We start from the raw sequence: 20,554 nt of genomic DNA on the forward strand, positions 1-20,554 counted from the left end.
AGCTTCTATGAATAGAGATATCTGCGACGGAACTCTCCCTGCCCCTTTCGAACAAGCGCCACAGAGACGGTGATGCAACGCGGCTTAGGCCACCTGGTGGGAGGCCTGGTCGGCGATGAGGGAGGCCACGCACGACGTGACGCCTGCCGATGGGGTGTTACAAAGAGGGGACGAGGAGTAAAACGGTGGTGAGCAGGGCGTGTGCGGTGGGTGGTGGGGGGATGAATTGGAACAAAGACGCACCCTTGCCCATCTCGATGTGCAGGAACTCGTTGGGTCCGTGCGCTGTGTGATCCGGTAGATGATGTGGGTCCCGATGTTAGTTTACGCGCTTCGTGAACGAGAGGGGGGAGGGGTGTACCGTTCGACTTGGGGCCAAGCACGCCAGTAATCATGAACTGCGCCTTGGGGAAGAGCTCACCCAGCATGCCCATGAACGGGATGGAACCGCCCTCGCCCATGTCTGTCATGACAAAGTGGCAGTGGCGTGGCAGTGTGAGAAGCCAACAAAGGAACGTATGGGCTGGCGAGGTCTGGGTGCGTACAGCAGACCTCCTTGCCGAAATAGGCCTTGGAGGCCTTGTCCACCGACTCGGCCAGCCAATCGACCAGCTTAGGCGACTCCCAGCCTGGAAACACGAACACACGCCCGTGTGTAAGAGAACAACGAACGCGTTGGCCTCACGTGGGGCGGATGCTAGGGTACCAGTGCCGGCCTTTTCGACCTCGAAGCTCACCGAGGCGCCGTAGGGAGGGTTCTGCGTGGTGATGGTGACAACCACTGGGTCAACCACTTGAAACTTGTGGAAAGAGGGGGGAAGACAGCAAATAACGGGTGGTGGCCTCGAACCTCCTCGAAGAACTCCTTGAGCTGCTGACCGGCCTTGTCGGCGTTGATCGTCGGCGGCAGGCGCAGCGACACCTTCAGCGTGGTGTACGGGCGAAGCACGTTACCTGCCGTGACACATACCAACGGTCGGTAGTGAGCAAGCGTATGTTCTTATGCCCAGACACAAGAACGCAGCAAAATGCCACAAGGGAGCCGCACCCGAGCTCTCGAGGCTGGGCAGTCCCTCGGCTCCGGTGATCGAGAGGGCAGGGCGCCAGGTCCTGGAAGTGGAAGGGGAAACAACGTTGAGGTACGACCGCCGATTCACACACCGAGCGCGAGCCCTGCTAGTAACAAGCAACGTACTTGTTCAAGAACAGCTCGGTGAGATCATCAGCCACGGGCTTGGCACCGGCCTTCCAGGGGAACTAGAGAAATGGAATGACGCCAATGTAAGATGTTTGCGGGACCGGGAACACTAGAGAGTGCGTGCAAACGCTTTCGGCCAAGCTCAATGGAGCTCTGTACGTACCTCCTTGTAGATGAGGTCACCGAGGACCTCGGCCGCCCGCTTGGTCTGCTCAATGCGGAAGGCGGGGATCTCGGCGGAGAGGAAGGGCGGGAGGATCTGGCCCGTCTTGACGTCCTCCAGCCTGTCCAGGACCTGGCGCAGGACGCGGAACGACGAAGCCACGACGCCGCTGCACGGGTGCGGGCGGATGGATGGATGGAAGGCCACATGACGTCAGCCCACATCATCAACACTCGGCCCGTGGTGTGAAAAGCAAAAGCGACGCTTTTGAGAAAGGCTTACCTGGCGGAGCCCGAGTGCACTCCCTCGGTGAGGATCTCGGCCTTGAGGTTGCCCATGACGGCACCCCTCAGCGAGGTGGTGAGCCACAGCTGCTCGTAGTTGCCGCAGCCAGAGTCGAGGCAGATGATCAGGGAGGGGCTCTTGATGCGGGGCAGGAGGAGCTGAATGTAGTAGGGCAGATCGCGCGAGCCCGACTCCTCGCAGGCCTCGATCACCACCACGCACCGCGAGTGGGGCACTCCTGCTCAGCAGCCAAGCGAAGAAGAAGACGAACGCATTAGTATCCCTCATCCCATTACCCATTCACTCCCCCTCCCTTCGTGGTGAGAGTTACCCTGCTTCTTGAGGGCCTGGATGGCGGTAATGGCAGCGAAAATGGCCTGATTCACACAATCGAGACGGAACGACCAGCAACTAGTGAGTAAGCAGTGCCACATCGAACACGTTTTAGAGGAAGGTGGTCCGCATGTACATATCCGTCGTCAGCTCCACCTCGGCCATAGAGCTGTGGGCGCGAACACGAGAGTTGAGGGGAGTGGTGTAAGCAGTCCCAAACGTTACTAATCATAACTGGTGCGAAAAAAGGCAGCACGCAGTACCTTGCCATCGCGGATGACGGGGGTGTGGGGGCCAAGGCCCTCCTCCCAGCCGTGCATGGGCGGCTGCTTGTCCAAGTGGCCATAAAGCAAAACGGTGTCCCTGCAGCGCACAGACACGTTGATTAACGGCGCTATTATTAATGTTATTAATAGGAATAGAGACAGAAGGGCAGGCGCGGTACTCCTTGTTGTCGGTGGTGGCCTCAATTTCGATGAAGATGAGAGGGGTGCGGCCTTCATGCTTGATCACCTGCACAGCAGAAAATTCAATGCTTAGCATGTGAGTTGCACATGGTCGGAATCGCTGGTACGAACCTCAAGAATCAGACCGGGCACTTGCTGATTGCGAACCCACTGCACCATAAGATCGACGGCCTGGTCGATCAGGCCGTTGGTGGCCCACTGGGGGTCGTAGAGAGGCGACTGGTTGGGGATCCTGATGTAGTCCTGCAAGGCCGGCACGATCGAATCGTCCCACTGCTGGGCCACGAACTTGCGTCCATCATCGAAGCTGAAGCTGCTTGCCATCTTTCTACTATTCTAATAACGGGATCTTGCGAGATGAGCGCAAAACACAAGCGGGGCAAAAAACGCAGCATTATGGACGCTGACGTCAGCTTCCTTATTAACCACTATTCGAGGAATGGCTGTGCGCTAGACGCCGTGTCTGCGATTTTTTTCGATTCGATTATCGCAAACGAAGATGACGCTCGGAGGACTCGATCTTGAAGTAATGAGCGCTAAGGCCGCGCGCCTATACGACAAGGCCGTGGTGGTTGCCCGAGTCGGCTTCCACTGGGGCTTCATCCCGTTCATCATCTTCCTCGGCGTCCGATCCATGAGGCGAGAGCAGAGCTGGCTGTCCCTCCTCGTTCCCACCCCCTACCTTCAAGCTTAATCATCGACCTACCACCTCCGATCTTCTTCCGGCAAGCGACCGCAGAACCAAACCACGCCATCTCCTTCCCCCGCCCCGCACTGATTTCCATCAGCCCTGCCACATAAATCACTGTCCAGGCTCTGCCCCAGAGGCATCTTCGACAAATTCACCTTCTTTTCTCGTTGAGATGCAGACATAGACAGCAAGTAGGAATCGTGGTGTGCAGCTTTACTCTTTTGACTGACTAAGCAGTGGTGTTAGTGTGTTGGGTTTACACGAGGAAGAGCATCTCGGAGTACTTGGGCAGCGGCCAGAGGGCGTCGTCGATCATCTCCTCGAGCGCATCGCACACGGCTCGCACGTCCCTCATGCCGCTGCTGATGGCCGGGTGGTAGACGTGCAGCATGCGCTGCGGATCCTCTTCATCCTCGTTCTTCTCCTTGTCGAGCACGCTCTTGAGGGCCTGGGTGGTGCGCATGAGATCGGCGATGAGGCCGGTCACCTTGGCCACGAGCTGCTTCTGGGGCGCGAGCAGGCCGGCGGCCTCCTTGTCGAGCACCTGGGCCGCGACGATGATGGAGTCGGCGACGTTCTTCTGGTACTGGAGGGCGGCGGGCAGGACGTAGTTCTCGGCGAGCTGGACCATGGACTGGCCCTCGATGACGAGGCTCTTCAGGAAGAACTCGTTGGTGATGTTGCTTCGCGCGTGCTGCTCAGTCTCCGAGAGAACACCCAGCCGGGCGAACATGTCGATGTTCTTCTTGGCCGTGTAGACGGCGAGGGCCTCGGGCGCCGTGCTCAGGTTGGGCAGGCCGCGCTCCTTGGCGATCTCGGTCCACTCCTCGCTGTAGTTGTTGCCGTTGAAGACGACGTCGTAGTGCTCCTTGAGGGTGTCGCAGATGACGGCGTTGATGATGTCCTCGCGCTCGTCCTCCTCCGCGGTCGAGATGTTGACCGCGCGGTCCGTCGTGAAGCCGGCCTCCTTCAGTCGCTTCTCGATCAGGTCGGCGAGGTAGATCAAGCTGTCGGCGATGATCGTGTTGATGGTCGTCACCGGGGTGGCGCAAGTCTGCGACGATCCCACAGCCCTGAACTCGAACTTGTTGCCTGCACGCAGCCACAGAAGCACACTCCAGATGAGAAAGGTAAAGCCGAGAAAGAATCATAAAACCAAGCGGTGGGCGTACCCGTGAAGGCGAAGGGCGAGGTCCTGTTCCTGTCGGTGGTGTCGCGGGGAATCTTGGCGATGGAATGGAGCTCCATGATCGTGCTCACCTTCCTCTTCATGCCCTGGGGCGTACCCACCTCCGGCTTGCCCTGAATAATCGCCTCACACACCTGGACGCGAAGAACTCGTTAGCAACGGTCGCAAATAGAGCACACACACACACACACACAACACCACAGTGCACGTACGGCGTTAAGATGGCTGCCCAAGAAGACGGAAATGATGGCGGGAGGAGCCTCGTTGGCGCCCAGACGGTAGTCATTGCCGGGGACGGTGACGACGGCGCGAAGCAAGTCGCCGTGCAGGTGGACGGCGCGCAGAACGGCCGTGAGGAAGGTGAGGAAGGTCAGGTTTTGCTCGGGCGTGACGCCCGGGTTGAGCAGGTTCTTGCCGGTGTTGGTCGACATGGACCAGTTGTTGTGCTTGCCCGATCCGTTGATGTAGGAGAACGGCTTCTCGTGGAGCAGACACACGAGGCCGTGCTTCTTGGCGACGTCCCTCATAATTTCCTGTCGACAAGCAGATCACTGGTCAGTCACACAACAAGGCGCGAGTTGACGCACAATATATGGATGGGGGCTCCGCTCACCATGGTAAGCATGTTGTGGTCGCACGCGAGGGTCGACTTCTCGAAGATGGGGGCCATCTCATACTGCGAAGGGGCCACTTCGTTGTGCCTGGTCATCGAGGGCACGCCCAGCTCCCACAGCTCCTGGTCGACCTCCTCAAGACAGGCCTGCACCCTGCGCGGCATCTTGCCGAAGTAGTGCTCCTCCAGCTCCTGGCCCTTGGGCGGCCTCGCACCTGCACGTTGCAACCAGCATCAGAAAACCGTCGCCACCCTCACACGCCGATCTGGGTCAGGCGTACCGATCAGGGTACGGCCCGTGGCGATAAGATCGGGACGGAGAAGGTAGAATCCCCTGTCGATCAGGAAGAACTCCTGCTCGGCTCCGAGGGTCGAGTACACACGCTTCACGTCGGTCTCACCCTGATGACACACAGGCACACAACAGTTAGAAAAGCGTGTGCCAGCGCTAACAACGCAGCTGGCGGATGGCCCAGAGGCCGCGGCGAAAGCGGGCGGGTCGCCGTACGAGAATGTGGAGCAAGCGAACGGCGGCCTTGGAAAGCACTTCCTCGGAGCGGATGAGTGGGGTCTTGCTGTCGAGCGCGTCTCCGGTGTAGGAGGAGAAGGCGGTGGGGATGCAGAGGGTGGTGTACTCCGACTGGCCCTTGCTGATGCCCTTGCGCAGGAAGGCCGGCGTGTTCATGTCCCACGCCGTGTAGCCGCGGGCCTCGAACGTAGAGCGAATGCCACCGCTGGGGAACGACGACGCGTCGGGCTCTCCCTTCACCTGCACTCGCCACCATGTACACCACATTAAAAATATATCATAATAACTGAATAATATGTTGAACCTTTCTATTTGAATATGTAAAGAAAGCAAAAAGGATAAATTAATAAAAAGATACTCGTGGAGTGGGGATCGAACCAAGTTGAAGCCGCCGAACTTGAGATCGATGCCACCGTTCTTGTTGAGGGAGATGAAGGAGTCGTGCTTCTCGGCGGTGTAGCCGTTCATGGGCTGGAACCAGTGCGTGTAGTGGGTGGCGCCCTGCCTGGTGGCCCACTCCTTCATGGCAGCGGCCACCTGCTCGGCCACGTCGGAGTCCATCTCGCGCTCGGCCTCGCGCACAGCGATGAGCTTCTTGTAGGTGTACTCGGGCAGCATCTCGCGCAGCAGCTTATCGCTCAGCACGGCTCTGCCGAACAGCTCCAGCAGCTTGGCCTGCGCCTGCGGTCTACTCGACAGCACTTCGTCCTCATCTCTGGTCTTCTCCCACGATACCTTCACCAGGCGCTTCTTGTTGTTGAATCGCTGCGCTACACTGTGCGAAAACGACATCTTCTTCTCTAGATCTCTGTGCGTGCGGTGTTGTTGCTCTACTCTGTTTTGCTCTTAGAATCGATCGTCGTGTGGCGTACAGTACTGTTGACAGCAGCTTGCACACTTCAAGTGGATAGATGTGAAGAAGAAGAGTAAAATAACGAACTTTGAGTTCTGTGTGTCCGCTCGAGGTCTTGTCTTCGTGCCGGCGCCCAACACTCCGCGGGGTGAGTGGCCCTGCGTGCTTGCGTGTGCGGCTTGGCGCTTCGGACCGAACGGACGGTCTGGGAAAATTCTCAAGCTCAACCCCCAGACGAGGAGTGACTAAGCGCCATCGCCCGAACATGTCCACCCACCTCAACCGGGGGGGTCAGGTTCGACACCGCCGGGGGCTGGGGGAGGAGGAATTGGTTGTCGTTCCCCCTTCGCCTCGAGTCCCGCTCCTCCATCTTTCATCTTTCATCTTTCATCTTGATGCTGCATTGTGTGCGTGTGTAGTGCAGCGAGTTGCAGAATGATAAAGGGAACGTAGGGGGAGTGAGAAAGCAAGAGAGAAGAGGAAGAGGAAGGGTTCCAAGTTCGCGCAACAAGAAACAATTTTTCACATTCCAGAATAAATAAATTAAAAGAATGCCTTTTCTGAAGAGAGGCTTCCACCGAACAGAAGAAGGCGACCGAGGCCCTCTTCACCAGCCCAGGAGCTTGCCCTGTGGAAGGGACGGTGGCACGTCGAAGGGCATCGGCACGGATGGGTCCTTGACGTCACCAGCCTGAATGGGCGCAAAGAAGCGCAGGATCATTGCTCTGCCCACCTGGGTACAGGTGGAATGAGGGCATCGCTTCAGCAGAGTCTCCGCGGTGGAAGGCAGTGTGCTCGGCGTACCTTGTGTGCCAAGAAGAGGTGCACGAACGAAGAGATGCCGGCGATGTACTTCTTCATCTCCGCCGCACGCTTGTCGGCGTTCTTCTCCTTGGGCTTGACGAACTTCTTGGCCGGTGGCAGGGGATAAGGCAGCTGGTTGATGGTCTTCACCTGCAAGTTGCCAGCCGAACGGGCAGCATCAGCGTTAGTGGCTGTGCGCGCCCTACTTCTTTGGCGGCGCCAGAGGTGGAAAGGTGCAGTACGTAGTGGTTCGTCCAGGCGTCGAATGCCTGGAACTGGCCGTACGGCCGCTTGATGATCCACTGGGCATTGCCCCACTTGACCTCGATCGTGCACAAGAAGAACCTGCACGACACCCCCTCATCAGAAACCACACCCGAGCGAGATGGAGATGGGTGAGTGAGTCGCTGGCCAGGGAGCATAGGTACCGATCAACCTCGGAGGTAAAGATGACTTGCGAAAGCAGGACGAAGGAGATGGTGGTGTTGATGCCCTCAAACGAGTTTTGCCGTTCGCTGGCGGCCTCCTTCTCCTTGCTGACTTCTACCGGTGGAAGCGGCTTGGCGGCCTGTTGTGGAAACGGCGATGGCCTGTGTCCGTACCCCGGCGAGGGTGTCGCTGTGACCGCGGAGGGTGACGACTGACTACTCGCCACCGGCGGAGGCAAGGGCTTGTTCGGCATCTTTCTCGCCGGCGCTGCCGCGGCTTGAGCAAGCGTACACGGCTTGCTCTGCGCTGGCGGCACTGCGGGCGGCGCTCTTCGTTGCGTCGACAGGCTGGGCTCTGCGTGCGGATAGGGCGAATGAGGAGTGTATGGGGAGACGGAGCATTGTCTGACTGAGCGTGAGGCATACCAGATTGGGCCAGTGGGCCGTAGGCTCCGTTGCTGTGTGGAGCTGGCGGCAATCGCTTGGGTGCCGTTGTGAGGTCTGCTCCACAACCATCAAAGCGTAAGCGCGGCAGAACGAGGGGCTCGGTGTAACTATGTTCAGGTACCGATTGTTGTTGCGGCCTGTGGCGCGGGCATTGCCGGAGACTCGCGGATTGGCGGCACAGATGCTGGATGCCCATCGAGCGAGTGAGACAAGCAAGGGCAACAGATCGCGCGTGATCACAGGAAAGAGTCGAGAAACACACCGGCGATGGGCCTGGGCGCAATCGTAGGCCTCTCCGCGGCCTTCGGCGCTGCCTGCTCGGCGGGCTTGGGCGGAACAAAAGCTGGAGAAAGATGAGTTAGGAATGTCGCGAACGAAGGGCATTCAATAGACCATTACCTTGCACCAGCTTACCGGGCGCAGCCTGGTAGGTCGCCATCGGTCGACCTACAGCGCAACAAGAGGCGATTAGCCCAAACTCTGTGGGCTGTTTTCGCAGAGTGCCTGTTGGTACCTGTACTTGATGGCTCCGATTGCTGGGTCCCGACACCAGTAGGGGCTGGTCGAGGCCGGTCACCTAGCGGGGTCGCAGCTGGAGCTCCGCGTGCAGGCGGTGAGCTTGCTGTTGGTGCAGGAGCAGGAGCAGGAGCAGGAGTGGCCGGCGCTTCAACGTGTACGGTTGGCGTGGCTGGCGCAAAGTAAACGCGGTGAGCCAAAGGCATGACCACCAATGTTCAGGGGCGCGCATACCAGCCGGTGGCCTCTTCTTTGGAGGGCAAGGCAGCGGCTTGGCCGCGTACTCGGGTGGCACCTCATCAAGCACTACTTCTTTCGGCGGGGCCGATGCGCTCGCATGATCCTGGTCGTCGCGTCAGCACATCAACTCCATGAACGACCATAGAATGAAGCTGTACCTCGGGTTCAGCTGTTGTGGGCGTGCTATCGGCAGATCGCGGAGAAGGAGTAAGGGAGGCGAGCGTGGGAGGTGGTCGAGCAGGAGGTGCAGAGAACGAGGGAGAAGACGCGGAAGATGAGAGGTCGGGTCGCTTTGGCGGGGCGACTGGCCTAGAAAAGGGTTTCCCGGGTGTCGATGTTGCAGCCGCAGTGGCCGATGTTGAAGATGATGAAGTCGCGGCCTGGGGAGGGTTGTGCTGATTGAATGGGAGGGAGCTCGAGCGGCGGTGAGCGGAAGGCGAGTCCGGGGGGCGTGGGCTCAAGGCACCGCTTCCCGATTGCTTCTCACTGCCACCAGAACAAGTCCATTAAAACATGCCAAGTGCGAAGAGCGAAAGAACGAAAGCGAAGGCCAAAAGAACGAAAAGCGAGCTTGGGAAATGATGATGAAGTTACTACCTGGCGCTGGTTGAGAGAACTGGCGGTCCCGTGCGCGGGGACGGTGTGTTAGTTGCCACCTTCAGGTGTTCATGCGTCCCCTTCTCCTCCGCGTGGTGTGGCTGGGGCTGTGGTTGGGGCGGGAGCGCGGGGAGCGCGATGGTTGGCGGGACACTCGAATAGGAATCGCGCGGCGTCAGCTCTGCCGGTTCCAAGTACGTGAACTCGCTGCTGGTGCACGTCGACAGGCCTGGTGCGGACGCCGACGATGGGTAGCTACCATCGTATGCCGTCGTCGTGGTAGTGGTGGGAGTCGTGCCGGCTGAGCGGGGGCGCGGTGGCAGTGCGGGCTGCGGGGGTGCGGGCGACAGGGACGAGGAGGAGGAAGACGGCAAGGGGGGCGATGGCTGAGGCTCGAGCGCCCCCGGCGGGAGCCAGCCCTCAGAGGACTGCGACGGTGGTGGGCAGGCGTCGTAGTAGGACGACGAACTCGAGCCTGGCGGCGGGGGGCGAGGGGGAGAGGCTTGCATCTGCATCTGCGGAGGCGGTGGCTGCTGCTGATAGGGAGGCGGGGCGTAGAGGGCTGCAGGGGGCGGTTGCTGGTGCGGCTGCGGCGAGTAGTGGGGTGGCGGCGAGTAGTGAGGTGGTGGCTGGTGGTGGGAGATGGGAGGACCGAGGGCGTAGGAGGTGTAGGGTGCCGGGTAGGGCGACTGTGAATACTGGACTGCTGCTGGCCGCGGCGGGAGCTGCAGCGGCGACGCGGGGCCGTAGGGGGTGGCGAAGGGAAGAGGGGGAGCACCCACCCCGACCGGCCTGCCTCCACCTCCACCCGAGTAGTTCAACGCCGTCCGGTTGGGCAAGGGCGGTGCGGCCATGCTGCTTGACGTTGGCCTTAACTTGTCCTTCGTGTCTCTGTGTTGCCGCAAGCTCGGCTCAAGGTTGAGGCACCAGGTCACCCACCCACAAGCTGGGAGTGGAAGAACGAAGGACAATTCAAAACAATTTTATAAAATATCGAAATTGTTGTGGAATGTGGCGAGGAATGTGACTGTTCGCACAAGAGGCAGTTTCGCGGTGATTTCGGCAGGACCTGCATGGGGGGAGTTTCCGGGTAGACTGCAGAACCTGTCGGCCAAGCTCAAGCGCGGTGTGGCCCCCCTGAGCTGCGGAATAGCACACGAGTGGGATGGGGGGGGGGAGGATGGAGGGTGACGTCCTCTCTGCTTTCTTCTTTGTTTCACACCTAGATAGACACAGCCAATTCTATTCTCTGGTTTATCTTCCTTTTTCACTTGTTTTCGAAGTTGTACTGTAGTGAGCACCGCAGCAAGGCCTTACCTACACCCACAACCGCCACATACAGAACCCTTGAACCCAAAGACATCCCCAGGTACTCCTCCTCTTCCCCCCTCCTCTGTTCGTTTTGTGTGCGCTGGCAGACCATCTTTCCTCCATTCTCTGCTTCTCTCCTCATCTTTGTATGGACCACGGCCCCATGTGGTCACCTTCGCCTCATCTTCACCGCCCGCACCAGACGAAGACCACGACAAGTCACGCCATGGCGACGTCGGAGGCACACCGAGCACCGTCGACCACCCCCAGTTCTGGAGACTGGGACGATGACAGTGCGTCCTCCTCTTCCGAACTGGTCCTCACTCGGGCCGGAAGCGATACCAACCTCGTCCCCCGATCGTACCCTCTCCCTCTCTCATTCTCTTTCGTTCTTTTCTTCGCTTTCGTTCTTTTAGCTCCGTATGCTGATGGGGTGGAGCGGACCACAGGGCGAAAAGCGAGGAGACGGTGATCAACCTGAAGAGCCTGTCCAACAGCGACCCGCGGCGCAAGGAAATCCTGGCGCTCGCATCCGAGTACAAGAATGCGCAGCGCGCCTACAAGGAGCTGAAGAAGCGAGAGGGCGAGACGAGCAAGGAGGTCGACCGCATACGCGACGAGCTGCGCGAGCGGACCAACAAACTGCAGGCGAAGGAGGAGAAGGAGCGGAGGAGCGGAAAGGAGTACAAGGGACGCAAGAAGAAGGGCCTCGACAAGGCGCGCCAAAGGTCGCGCGAGATGCAGCGCATGTACGAGGACAGCACGCTCATGCTCAGGCGTCTGCATGCCGAAGTCAAGGAGACAGCCGTGCGACTCAACGAAAAGGGCAACATGGTACCTGTCGACACGCCACTGCTGTTCGTCACCCTGCATGATGAGTGCACTCACAGTGTTGTTTTCTTTTCTCTCCACCAGCTCAGGGAATTATGGCAGAACCGGGGAAGACCCAAGGAGCTGCCCCCGGTACCCCCGCGCAAACCTCAGCAGGATGGACCCGCTTCGACCCTGTCCACAGTGCGTGCTTTCATTCCAGGCGCATTCCACACACACAACACACACACAACACACACACTCACACGACCTGAGCTCATTTTGTGATGGTTGTGCAGCCTTCGCCGGTGTATTCGTTCGAGAGCAGCGCGAGCAGCGATCAAGAGCTGGAGAGGGCGAGCCGCGAACACGACGAGGCCTATGAGCGCGCTCGCGAGGAGGCCCGCATCAACCGCATCGAGAAGGCTCGCGCCCGGTTCCGGTCGGCCGTGATCAAGGAAGACGACGCCCATGCCGACACCCTGCACCGCGAAGCCGCCGCCGCCCCCTTTCTCTCGTCCCCGCAGCTCTCCGTTCCCGCCCAGAGCCCCCAGCCCGAGCCTGGACCCGAGACCGGCCGCGGGCGGTCCAGATCGATCCTCGACATGCAGAAGCGGCTGGGCCTGGTCCCGGCCTCGCCGGCCGCCACGCCCGTCGCAGTCCCGCACAGCGGCGGCGCCGGTAGCGGAGACGGCGATGACGAAGAGCGAAGGAAGAAGGAGGAGATTCCTGGCGCGACTTCAGAAGGGCCACGGTGTGTCGTTCATGCCGTTCAGCATGCAGCGCGGGATGGAGGAGCGCGAGCAGCGCGAGAAGCGCGAGACGGCGGTGGTGGCGCACCCGTCGCGTCTTTCCGGCGGCGATGTGGAGAGCGGACCCCGGACGTCGGCGATGCAGACGGCCGAGGGGCGGCTGACCTACCACCAGCGGCCCATGCAGGCGGGCAAGAGGCGGCCGTCGGCCCTGAGCCGCCGGGAGCGCAGCCGAACCAACGAGCGAGCAGGCGACGGACTCGCAGAACCGCAGCAGCACCAGGCGGCGATGGTCCACGAAACGCTGGTCGACGAGGCCCATGAGGAGCAGAAGGAGGAGGCCGTTGAAGAGGAGCCGGCAGTGGTCATAATGAGTGAGGAGCAGGTCGAGCAGGAGGCCGAGAAGATGCGCGCCGACCTCAAAGAGGAGATGCGGCTTAAGAGGGAGCGGCGGCAGAGCCGAGAGCGCGACGCCATCGCCGCTGTGGCCGCGGCCGCCGTTGGCCCTGCATCTCCGAGACGTCACGCCGACGAGGCCGAAGAGAAGGAGAAGGCCAAGGAGGAGGAACGGCCGGCCAAGCCTCAGCGTACGACCGCGGCCGAGCAGAGGGCCGAGAAGAGGGCGCGTGCTCGTGCGGCGCGGGAGACTGATCTGCGCGAGGAGAAGGAGATGGCGCTGCGCGAGCTGCAGACGCTGATCGAGGAGAACGACAAGCTGCTCCGCGAGATGGAGCAGAAGGAGCGCGAGCGCGACAGGGAGAGACGGGCGGACAAGGAGGCGGAGGCCTTCCTTACGCGCAAGCTCGAGGCCGGGCGCCTGGAGGCGGCCGAGCTGAGGGCCACGATCGGGACCCTCCAGAGCGAGCTCCACCACCTGCGCCAGCGGCTCGACGCCGAGAGCGACCAGTCCCGGAGCGTCGACGAGCAGCGCCTGCGCGAGCTTGTTGCGCTCCAGACCGACAAGGCCGCGCTCGAGGCTGAGCTTGCAGATGTGCGCCGCACGCTCGACGCCACCCGAGCCGAGCTCGACGCCATCCGGCAGCGCACCGAGGCCCGCGAACAAGAGCGCGAGCCCCAGATAGAGCGGCTCGAGGCCCAGATCGCCGACCTGCGGGCCGCGCAGGGCGAGGCGGAGATGGCGATGGCCGAGGAGCGCCAGGCCAAGGCCGAGCTCGAGCGGCTCCTGGAGGGCGCGCGCATGGAGGCCGAAGAGAACAAGCGTCACGGGGAGAACGAGGTGCGCGAGCGCGAGGCGCGGCTCGAGCGGCGCGAGCTCGAGTTTGCCGAGGTGACGGCCGGCTCAAGGACAAGATCCGCGAAATGAAGGCCGTGCGCCAGGCCTACCTCGACGAGAAGCAGCAGTTCGAGGCCGAGCGCTCGCGCACCCTTGAGACCGTGGTGAGCGAGCAGGAGGACCTCTACGCCAAGGACAAGGAGATCGATGAGCTGCGCGAACAGCTGCGCCGGGAGCGAGAGGAGCGCGAGCGCGCCGTGAACGAGGAGCCTGGCCGCCGTGGGGCGCGAGCGCGACGAGAAGGAGCGCCAGCTGGGCCTCGTCGGCCTCCAGCTGCAGAAGGCCAAAAAGACCAAGCACGAGCGCAAGCAGGAGCTGGCCCGGCTGACCGACCAGCTGGCCGGGCTTGCTGCCGAGCAAACGCAGTGGATTGAAGCGCGCGCGCAGGTGGAGGAGGAGCTGGACCGGGAGCGCAAGGCGCGCGCCGGGCTCGAGACGCGGGTCAAGCAGCTCGAGGAGGAGAAGGTGGTGAGCGATGAGGTAGTGAAGCGGGCGAGCCAGCGCATGGAGAAGCAGAAGCGCGAGGCCGAGGAGCTGCTCGAGCGCGAACGTGACGAGAAGCGACGACTGAGCGAGGCCCTCGAGTTCGAGCGACAGCGCGCGGCCAAGCTCGAGCGCGAGCGGGAGGAGCGGGAGCAGCTGGAGGCCCAGCGGCAGAGGGAGCGGATCGAGGGCGGCGAGCGGCAGAGCCAGGAGGAGGCGCGGCTGCGCGACGAGCTCGAGGCGGAGCGCCGTGGCCGCGATACGCTGTTGGCCGAGCACGAGAAGGAGCTGGGCCGGTTCAAGGCCCTCGCGCAGGACCTGGACCGGGAGCGCGCCGAGCGCGAGCGGGCGCAGGCCGAGCTCGATCGGGAACGCGAGGAGCGCGAGAAGCTGCAGAGCGAGAAGGCGAGCCTCGTGGCGCTGATCGAGATCGAGCGCCGGCGAGCCACCGACCAGAAGGCCGCCGACGAGGCGCTGCAGCGCGAGCGCGACCACGAGGCCCGCGAGCGGAGTGAGATGGCCGAGCGGGCCAGGCGCGAGCGCGAGGCGCTGCAGAAGGAGCTCAGGGACCGTGACGAGGCCATCACGCTCAAGAAGGAGAAGACGAAGCTGTTGCGCCAGAAGATCCTGGTGCTGATGGAGGAGAACCAGCGCATCAAAGACGGGTCGCGGCGCGATCGGGAGCGCGACAAGGTCGAGCGCGAGCGCAAGCGCGACGAGGAGTCGAAGCGGTCGCGCGAGGAGAAGGAGCGCGAGCGGGAGGAGCGGGAGCGGATCAGGAAGGAGAAGGAGAAGGAGGTGCAGGAGAAGGAGCGCATCCGGAAGGAGAAGCAGATCGAGGTCGAGGAGAAGGAGAAGCTGCGACGCGAGATGGAGCGCGAGCGGGCGGAGAAGGAGAAGCTGCAGCGCCGGAAGGAGCAGGAGCTGGACGAGCTCCGACGGGACCTGCAGGAGAAGGAGATCATCGAGAAGAACATCTACTGTGCCGACGCCAATGCCTACTGCGCTGGTGGTATGTGATAACCCACACACACGCCATTCCATTCATTCCTTCACATTCCCCGCTTGATGGTGTGAGTGCAGACGTGCCGCGAGCGGCGCTGGATCTCCACACGTACCTGGTGCAATACGACGGCACGCCGGCCCAGAAGGCCAGCTTCGTGCGCAAGGTCACCACCGCGATTAGTACCTCGATCCAGGTACACTCCTCCTCTTCGCACTTCGTTCTCCCCCCCCCAAGGAGTGCCTCATCGCATTTCGTTCTTTAGAGGGAAGCAGAAGACGCGGAGATGCAGAGCTTCTGGCTGTCGTACGTTGCCACGCTGTCGCACATGGCCCACGGGCAGGGCGACATCGAATCCAAGCCGGGCCTGCCGGGCCGCGATGTGGCCAAGGACCTGCGCAACACGGTCGTCACCCGCAGCGTCAAGGACCGCGGCATCGTCTCGCGGTTCTGGGTCGAGAGCGAGCGGCGCAACCTGAGCCGCGACGAAGTCAAGCGCGTACTGCTCGAGGCCCTCGAGAAGGAGAAGGCCAACGGCAACGGCAACGAGCTTGCGCCGCTCATGCTGCTCGAGCTCGAGGTGGTGATGCTCGACACCCTGGTCAACCTGCTCGACGCCGCCATGGCCCTGCTCGCGCCCGTGCTGGTGCCGGCCATCATGGAGTACCGCCCGTTCCTGTCGCGCCGGAAGAGCATGGTGCGCCGCGAGCGCGAGAAGGACAAGCGACGGCGGCCCACGCCTCAGCCCGACGGCGGTGACGAGGAGGGACCCAAGGTCTCGCCCGAGCAGGTGACCCACCAGCTCAAGGCCTTCCTCCAGATAGTCCAAAAGAAGAAGTGCGTTTCCAGTGTCGTGTCATGTGTGTCGTGTTGTACGTCTGTGCTGACGCGAGGGACAGGCTGTACGCGAGCGTGGTGCAGGTGATCTTCGAAGACTTGGCCCACGCGATCAACGCTCACCTGTTCAACACGCTGGTCCAGCGCGGAGAGCTGTGCACATCGGCCATCGGCTTCCAGATCAAGTTCGGCCTGTCGCCCCTGCGCGAGTGGCTCTTCGCCGCCAGCCTGGCCGACCCGGCCCGCGTGCGGGACTGTCTGGGGCACATCGAGGAGGCGGCCAACGTGCTGGTGGTGGACAAGCGCCTGTTCACCAGCGAGAAGGACGTCAAGGACATCTTCCAGCTGCTCAACCCCGTCCAGATCCTCCACTTCCTCTCCGCCTTCCGTACTGACGAGTACGTCCGCACCTTTTATCTTGTGTGCGGTGTGTGCGGTTGGGTGTGTGCGTGTGCGTGTGCGGTCACTAACTTTTTTTCGTGGTGGTTTGGTCGGGCAGGGAGTCGGAGATGGTCCCACAGGAGTCGCTGCAGGCGGTGCGGCATACGATCGCTCGAGCGAATGAACGGACGGGCATGCTGCGCCTCAAGCTCGACCCACACACCAGCCCACTCCCGCCGCCTTCTTCGTCCTCTTGAGAACATTGAGCGCAGCCAAAGTCGTTGAAGACCACACACACACACACGCATTGAGCAATCATCATTATACCTTCAAACTCTCTTATTTGTTGGCTTAGAACTGCTTCTTGTAGAAGTTGGCCACGAGCTTGATGGCTTCGTTGGCGCGCTGGGCCTGCAGCTCGTCCGACCAGTCGCCGCGCGCGGCGCAGAATCCGTGGTGGACGTCGTCGAAGCGCTTGTGCTCCGACTTCTCGTGGAGCGCCGGGCTGGCTTCCTTCAGCGCCTCCATGTAGGGCACCTTTTTCGCGTACCGCCGAGTTAGATGGAGCCCCGGCGCCGTATGACACACACACACGCAACACGCAACACACACACACACACACACACGGTACCATGTCGGGTTCGTCCTTGGTCGGGAGGTTGATGATGGGCACCTGCAGGAACTTGGCGTCATCGGGAGTGAAGAAGCTCGGGTGGATGAATGCCGCCGCGGCGTAGGTGGACCCGTCCTGTGCCGCATGCCAGGCCATTTTGGCTGTCGTGTGTTTAGGTGCGCACACAAAGTCAAAGTGTGAGTCTTCACAGTCGTGTATAGTTGGTCGTGTCGTGTGCGGTGGTGCGTGTGCGTGTGCGGTGGTGCGTGTGCGTGTCCTGTGTACCGCCCCAACAGAAGCCAAAGAGAGCGATCTTCTGGGCTCCCTCCTTCTGGGCAAACGCGGTGGTGGCGGCCAGGCTGGGCTGGATCTTTTCCCATGAGCCCTCCGTGCCGATCCACTTCAGCAGCTCACTCCGGCTAATACACGCGGGTTAGTCTGTACACTTGCGGGCCGGGCCACTACTGCTGCCTTAAAACGGGCGCAAGGGGTGAGGGCAGCAGCGGCAGTTGTGGAGGCGTACTCGTGGGTCTCCAGTTTCTCTGCGGTCCAAGGCGCCCCACGGAAGAAGTCCGGCAGCAGGACCCGGGCGTGGGTGGCGCTGGCCACAAGGTCACAAAACTAAAAAGGAATTTTTTTAACAACAAAAAAAAAGAAATAAGAAATAAGACATACGACTGGTGGGGGCACCTGTTTGGTGTTGTTGTGGAAGCCGAAGATGTCGTAGATGCCGACGATGGCCGCCTTTGCGTCAGAAGGTCCGACACTGTAGACCTCTATTCCACCCACCTCCACTACGCTCCCTTGAGGCGCATACTCCGACTTCACCGGAGGAAGCGAGCAGCAGGCGTCGGGCATCGACATGGTGAGTATGGTGTGTTTGTCGTGTCTCTCGACGCCTTTTTTGTGTTTTTTTTTGGTCGACATCTTAACAAGCCGCCACTAGGGCGCAAGGGAGTGTTGCACATTCCCAAGAGCACGGGTAGATCCGCCCAGGCGCAGACAGTTGCCGCCACAGCAGGCCTTTGGGCGGCGCAGCTCTGGATAGAAGAACTCAGTGCAGCTCTCCCTTGAAAATTATTTATTGTTATATTTCCCTGATCAAAACGGAATTTTCTCTATTCTGCATTTCTACTTCTTTTCCTTGCTTTGCTCTGTGAAATTTAGCTCACGGTGGGATAAAAGGCGGCTCTCCATCAAAAGAGCGATTATTGAATAATCACACAATGCCGAAGAAGGGAGCGTCAGCGAGAGCCAGAGCGCGAGCGGCGGAGAACGACGAGGCGACGACGAAGAAGGGCGCTGCCGCGGGCGGACGAAAGAAGAGGCAGACGCTGGGCGAGGAAATCAGCGATGAAGAAGAGGAGGTGAAATTGAAGTCCGGCCGTGGCAAGAAGGCCGCCCCTCCGAGGAAGGGAAAGAAGCCGGACAGCGACAACGATAGCGACAACGCTTCCGATAACGAGAACGAAGATGACGGAAAGGTGCCAAAGGCCAAGACCAGGCAAGCTACAGATGTGAAGGTCGTCTCGAAGACGGCCAAGATGCAGGCCATCATGGCCGAGGCGCAGAGCAAGGGAGACGGTTCGGAGTTCGTGATCAAGCTTCAGGACTTCACCATGTCCTTCGCCGGATTGACGCTGCTCGACAGCACGAATCTCACACTCGCATTCGGACGTCGCTACGGATTCGTGGGCGCGAACGGTCTGGGCAAGTCGACCCTGCTGCGGCACATCGCCCAGAGGCTGTTCCCTGGCATTCCGAAGAACATCCAGATCCTCTACGTCGATCAGGAGGTCGATGCGACGGACGCGACTCCCCTCGCCAGCGTGATGGAAGCCGACGAGGAGCGAAACAACCTCTACAAGGAACTGGCCAAGCTCGAGGAGGAGAAGAAGGTCGAGGAGGCGCAGTACGCCGCGGGTGTCGAGCTCGAGTACGACGGCGCGCGCGATGAGCGCATCATCGAGGTGCAGAAGCGATTGGCCGAAATCGGCGCCCACACGGCCGAGGCTCGCGCCTACGCCATCCTCAGCGGTCTCCAGTTCACCGAGGAGATGATCAAGGGTCCCACCAGGCACCTCTCTGGCGGTTGGCGCATGAGGATTGCCCTCGCTCGCGCGCTCTTCTGCCGCCCGCATCTTCTGCTGCTCGACGAGCCGACCAACCACCTCGACTTGCACGCTTGCGTGTGGCTCGAGGACTTCCTGTCCAAGTGGAAGAAGACGCTGCTGGTCGTGTCGCACGACGTCGACCTGCTCAACAACGTCTGCACGGACATCATCTCCATCAGCCAGCAGAAGCTTTTCCAGTACCGCGGCAACTACGACGCGTTCGAGCACATCGCCTCCGAGCAGCTGCGCCAGCAGATCAAGGCCTACGAGAAGCAGCAGAAGCAGATCAAGCAGGCCAAGATCGAGAAGGGCAAGGCCGGCAAGGCCGAGGACGCTGCCAAGAAGAAGGCCAAGGAGAAGGGCAAAGGCGGCGGCGGCGGAGGCAACCGCAGGGAGGGCAGCAACCAGGCCAAGAAGGCCGCCATGCGCAAGGTCCGCGAGGTCGAGGAGATGGAGAAGATCGCCAAGCCGCCTAAGGACTACCGGGTCTCCTTCTCGTTCGAGGAGGCCGACCCGCTGCCCCACCCCGTGCTCCAGGTCCAGGAGGTCGGCTACCGCTACCCCGCCGGCCCCGGCGAGCCCGAGAACCCGTTCATCTTCGAGAACCTCAACCTGGGCATCGATCTCGACACCCGGATTGCCCTCGTCGGCCGTAACGGCGCCGGCAAGTCGACCCTGCTCAACCTGCTCACCGGCGACGCCGAGCCATCCAAGGGCATGATCATCACCTCGCGCAAGCTCCGCATCGCGCGCTTCACCCAGCACTTCGTCGACCAGCTCACCATGGACCAGACCCCCGTCGAGTACCTCATGACCCGCTTCTCGGGCATGTCCGAGCAGGAGGCCCGCAACCAGCTCGGCAAGTTCGGTCTCACCGGCAAGGTCCATCTCAACAAGCTCGGCACCCTCTCCGGCGGCCAGAAGAGCCGAGTCGTCTTCGCCACGCTCGCCAACAGCAAGCCCCACATCCTCTTCCTCGACGAGCCCACCAATCACTTGGACATCCAGTCCATCAAGGCCCTCGCCGACTCCCTCCGCGAGTTCAACGGCGGCGTCGTGCTCGTCACCCACGACCAGTACCTCATCTCGGCCGCCTGCAACCGCATCTGGTGCGTCGAGGGCAACGGCAAGGTCTTCGAGTTCCCCGGCGACTTCAAGGCCTACTCCGAGAAGCTCCTCGAGGAGATCGCCTTCCACGAGGAAGAGGCCTAAGCGATGATGGCCAGCCATCACCCACCACCTCTGGTGCCACACAACAACGAAAATACAACTATTTATTAGCATTTTGGCTTTCACACGCTGAGTGTGCAACCACGAAGCTGATTAGGGTTGCGTTAGAGCATGACGTGAGGATCATGTGATCGTAGTTCCCCTGTGCGCCTGGATGCTGCCGGTGCGACGTGCTGATGTGCTGACCAGACCAGACTGGCCTATCAAACGGGTGGTTGTGGGCTTTCTTGTTCGGCGTGTCGCGTTCACTGCAAAAATGGTGGTTGGCAGAGACGGGCGAGACTGCTTGACCACCAACCGGGTGAAGAGCAAAGATGAACCTGCAGATTGGGCATAGTCGAGCGGATGGGGGCGGGCGATCTGCGTCGGCCTC

At 61.2% G+C, this 20,554-nt stretch overlaps 10 protein-coding genes across 10 annotated transcripts; 3 read left to right on the top strand and 7 right to left on the bottom strand.

The window, feature by feature from the left end:
- Positions 1 to 84: 84 nt before the first annotated feature.
- On the bottom strand, positions 85 to 2,770 carry ACA1_036990 (peptidase M20, putative; the record flags this gene model as incomplete). Its single annotated transcript, XM_004340876.1, has 15 exons — positions 85 to 143; positions 244 to 285; positions 362 to 463; positions 546 to 629; positions 707 to 758; positions 851 to 954; positions 1,049 to 1,110; positions 1,196 to 1,257; positions 1,362 to 1,530; positions 1,644 to 1,884; positions 1,978 to 2,023; positions 2,116 to 2,148; positions 2,243 to 2,342; positions 2,425 to 2,492; positions 2,558 to 2,770. The coding sequence occupies 15 exons, from the start codon at positions 2,768 to 2,770 to the stop codon at positions 85 to 87; spliced, it is 1,437 nt and encodes a 478-aa protein (XP_004340924.1).
- A 175-nt stretch (positions 2,771 to 2,945) lies between these two features.
- ACA1_037000 (uncharacterized protein) lies at positions 2,946 to 3,140 on the top strand (the record flags this gene model as incomplete). Its single annotated transcript, XM_004340877.1, has 1 exon — positions 2,946 to 3,140. The coding sequence occupies one exon, from the start codon at positions 2,946 to 2,948 to the stop codon at positions 3,138 to 3,140; it is 195 nt and encodes a 64-aa protein (XP_004340925.1).
- A 253-nt stretch (positions 3,141 to 3,393) lies between these two features.
- On the bottom strand, positions 3,394 to 4,409 carry ACA1_037010 (Lglutamine synthetase; the record flags this gene model as incomplete). The annotated part of the gene is made up of 2 exons (XM_004340878.1): positions 3,394 to 4,229; positions 4,310 to 4,409. The coding sequence occupies 2 exons, from the start codon at positions 4,407 to 4,409 to the stop codon at positions 3,394 to 3,396; spliced, it is 936 nt and encodes a 311-aa protein (XP_004340926.1).
- Positions 4,410 to 4,478: 69 nt separating this feature from the next.
- Positions 4,479 to 6,260, bottom strand: ACA1_037020 (Glutamine synthetase; the record flags this gene model as incomplete). The annotated part of the gene is made up of 5 exons (XM_004340879.1): positions 4,479 to 4,859; positions 4,940 to 5,154; positions 5,221 to 5,341; positions 5,448 to 5,708; positions 5,847 to 6,260. The coding sequence occupies 5 exons, from the start codon at positions 6,258 to 6,260 to the stop codon at positions 4,479 to 4,481; spliced, it is 1,392 nt and encodes a 463-aa protein (XP_004340927.1).
- Positions 6,261 to 6,928: 668 nt separating this feature from the next.
- ACA1_037030 (uncharacterized protein) lies at positions 6,929 to 8,152 on the bottom strand (the record flags this gene model as incomplete). Its single annotated transcript, XM_004340880.1, is given in 7 exon segments — positions 6,929 to 7,054; positions 7,126 to 7,275; positions 7,368 to 7,470; positions 7,554 to 7,715; positions 7,728 to 7,908; positions 7,980 to 8,054; positions 8,122 to 8,152. 7 exon segments carry the CDS (start codon positions 8,150 to 8,152, stop codon positions 6,929 to 6,931), a joined length of 828 nt encoding a protein of 275 aa, XP_004340928.1.
- A 425-nt stretch (positions 8,153 to 8,577) lies between these two features.
- On the bottom strand, positions 8,578 to 8,816 carry ACA1_037040 (uncharacterized protein; the record flags this gene model as incomplete). Its single annotated transcript, XM_004340881.1, has 2 exons — positions 8,578 to 8,688; positions 8,751 to 8,816. The coding sequence occupies 2 exons, from the start codon at positions 8,814 to 8,816 to the stop codon at positions 8,578 to 8,580; spliced, it is 177 nt and encodes a 58-aa protein (XP_004340929.1).
- Positions 8,817 to 9,349: 533 nt separating this feature from the next.
- On the bottom strand, positions 9,350 to 10,207 carry ACA1_037050 (uncharacterized protein; the record flags this gene model as incomplete). Its single annotated transcript, XM_004340882.1, has 1 exon — positions 9,350 to 10,207. One exon carries the CDS (start codon positions 10,205 to 10,207, stop codon positions 9,350 to 9,352), a length of 858 nt encoding a protein of 285 aa, XP_004340930.1.
- A 683-nt stretch (positions 10,208 to 10,890) lies between these two features.
- Positions 10,891 to 16,481, top strand: ACA1_037060 (DIL domain containing protein; the record flags this gene model as incomplete). Its single annotated transcript, XM_004340883.1, is given in 12 exon segments — positions 10,891 to 11,024; positions 11,114 to 11,498; positions 11,580 to 11,627; positions 11,652 to 11,678; positions 11,774 to 12,228; positions 12,251 to 13,514; positions 13,532 to 13,717; positions 13,752 to 15,015; positions 15,087 to 15,202; positions 15,272 to 15,843; positions 15,906 to 16,241; positions 16,343 to 16,481. 12 exon segments carry the CDS (start codon positions 10,891 to 10,893, stop codon positions 16,479 to 16,481), a joined length of 4,926 nt encoding a protein of 1,641 aa, XP_004340931.1.
- A 94-nt stretch (positions 16,482 to 16,575) lies between these two features.
- On the bottom strand, positions 16,576 to 17,701 carry ACA1_037070 (dienelactone hydrolase family protein; the record flags this gene model as incomplete). The annotated part of the gene is made up of 5 exons (XM_004340884.1): positions 16,576 to 16,761; positions 16,856 to 16,998; positions 17,123 to 17,256; positions 17,361 to 17,458; positions 17,528 to 17,701. 5 exons carry the CDS (start codon positions 17,699 to 17,701, stop codon positions 16,576 to 16,578), a joined length of 735 nt encoding a protein of 244 aa, XP_004340932.1.
- A 362-nt stretch (positions 17,702 to 18,063) lies between these two features.
- ACA1_037080 (ABC transporter, ATPbinding domain containing protein) lies at positions 18,064 to 20,163 on the top strand (the record flags this gene model as incomplete). The annotated part of the gene is made up of 1 exon (XM_004340885.1): positions 18,064 to 20,163. One exon carries the CDS (start codon positions 18,064 to 18,066, stop codon positions 20,161 to 20,163), a length of 2,100 nt encoding a protein of 699 aa, XP_004340933.1.
- Positions 20,164 to 20,554: the final 391 nt, after the last annotated feature.

The sequence above is a fragment of the Acanthamoeba castellanii genome, assembly GCF_000313135.1.
Source record: "Acanthamoeba castellanii str. Neff unplaced genomic scaffold scf7180000084567, whole genome shotgun sequence".
NCBI classification, from domain to species: domain Eukaryota; phylum Discosea; order Longamoebia; family Acanthamoebidae; genus Acanthamoeba; species Acanthamoeba castellanii.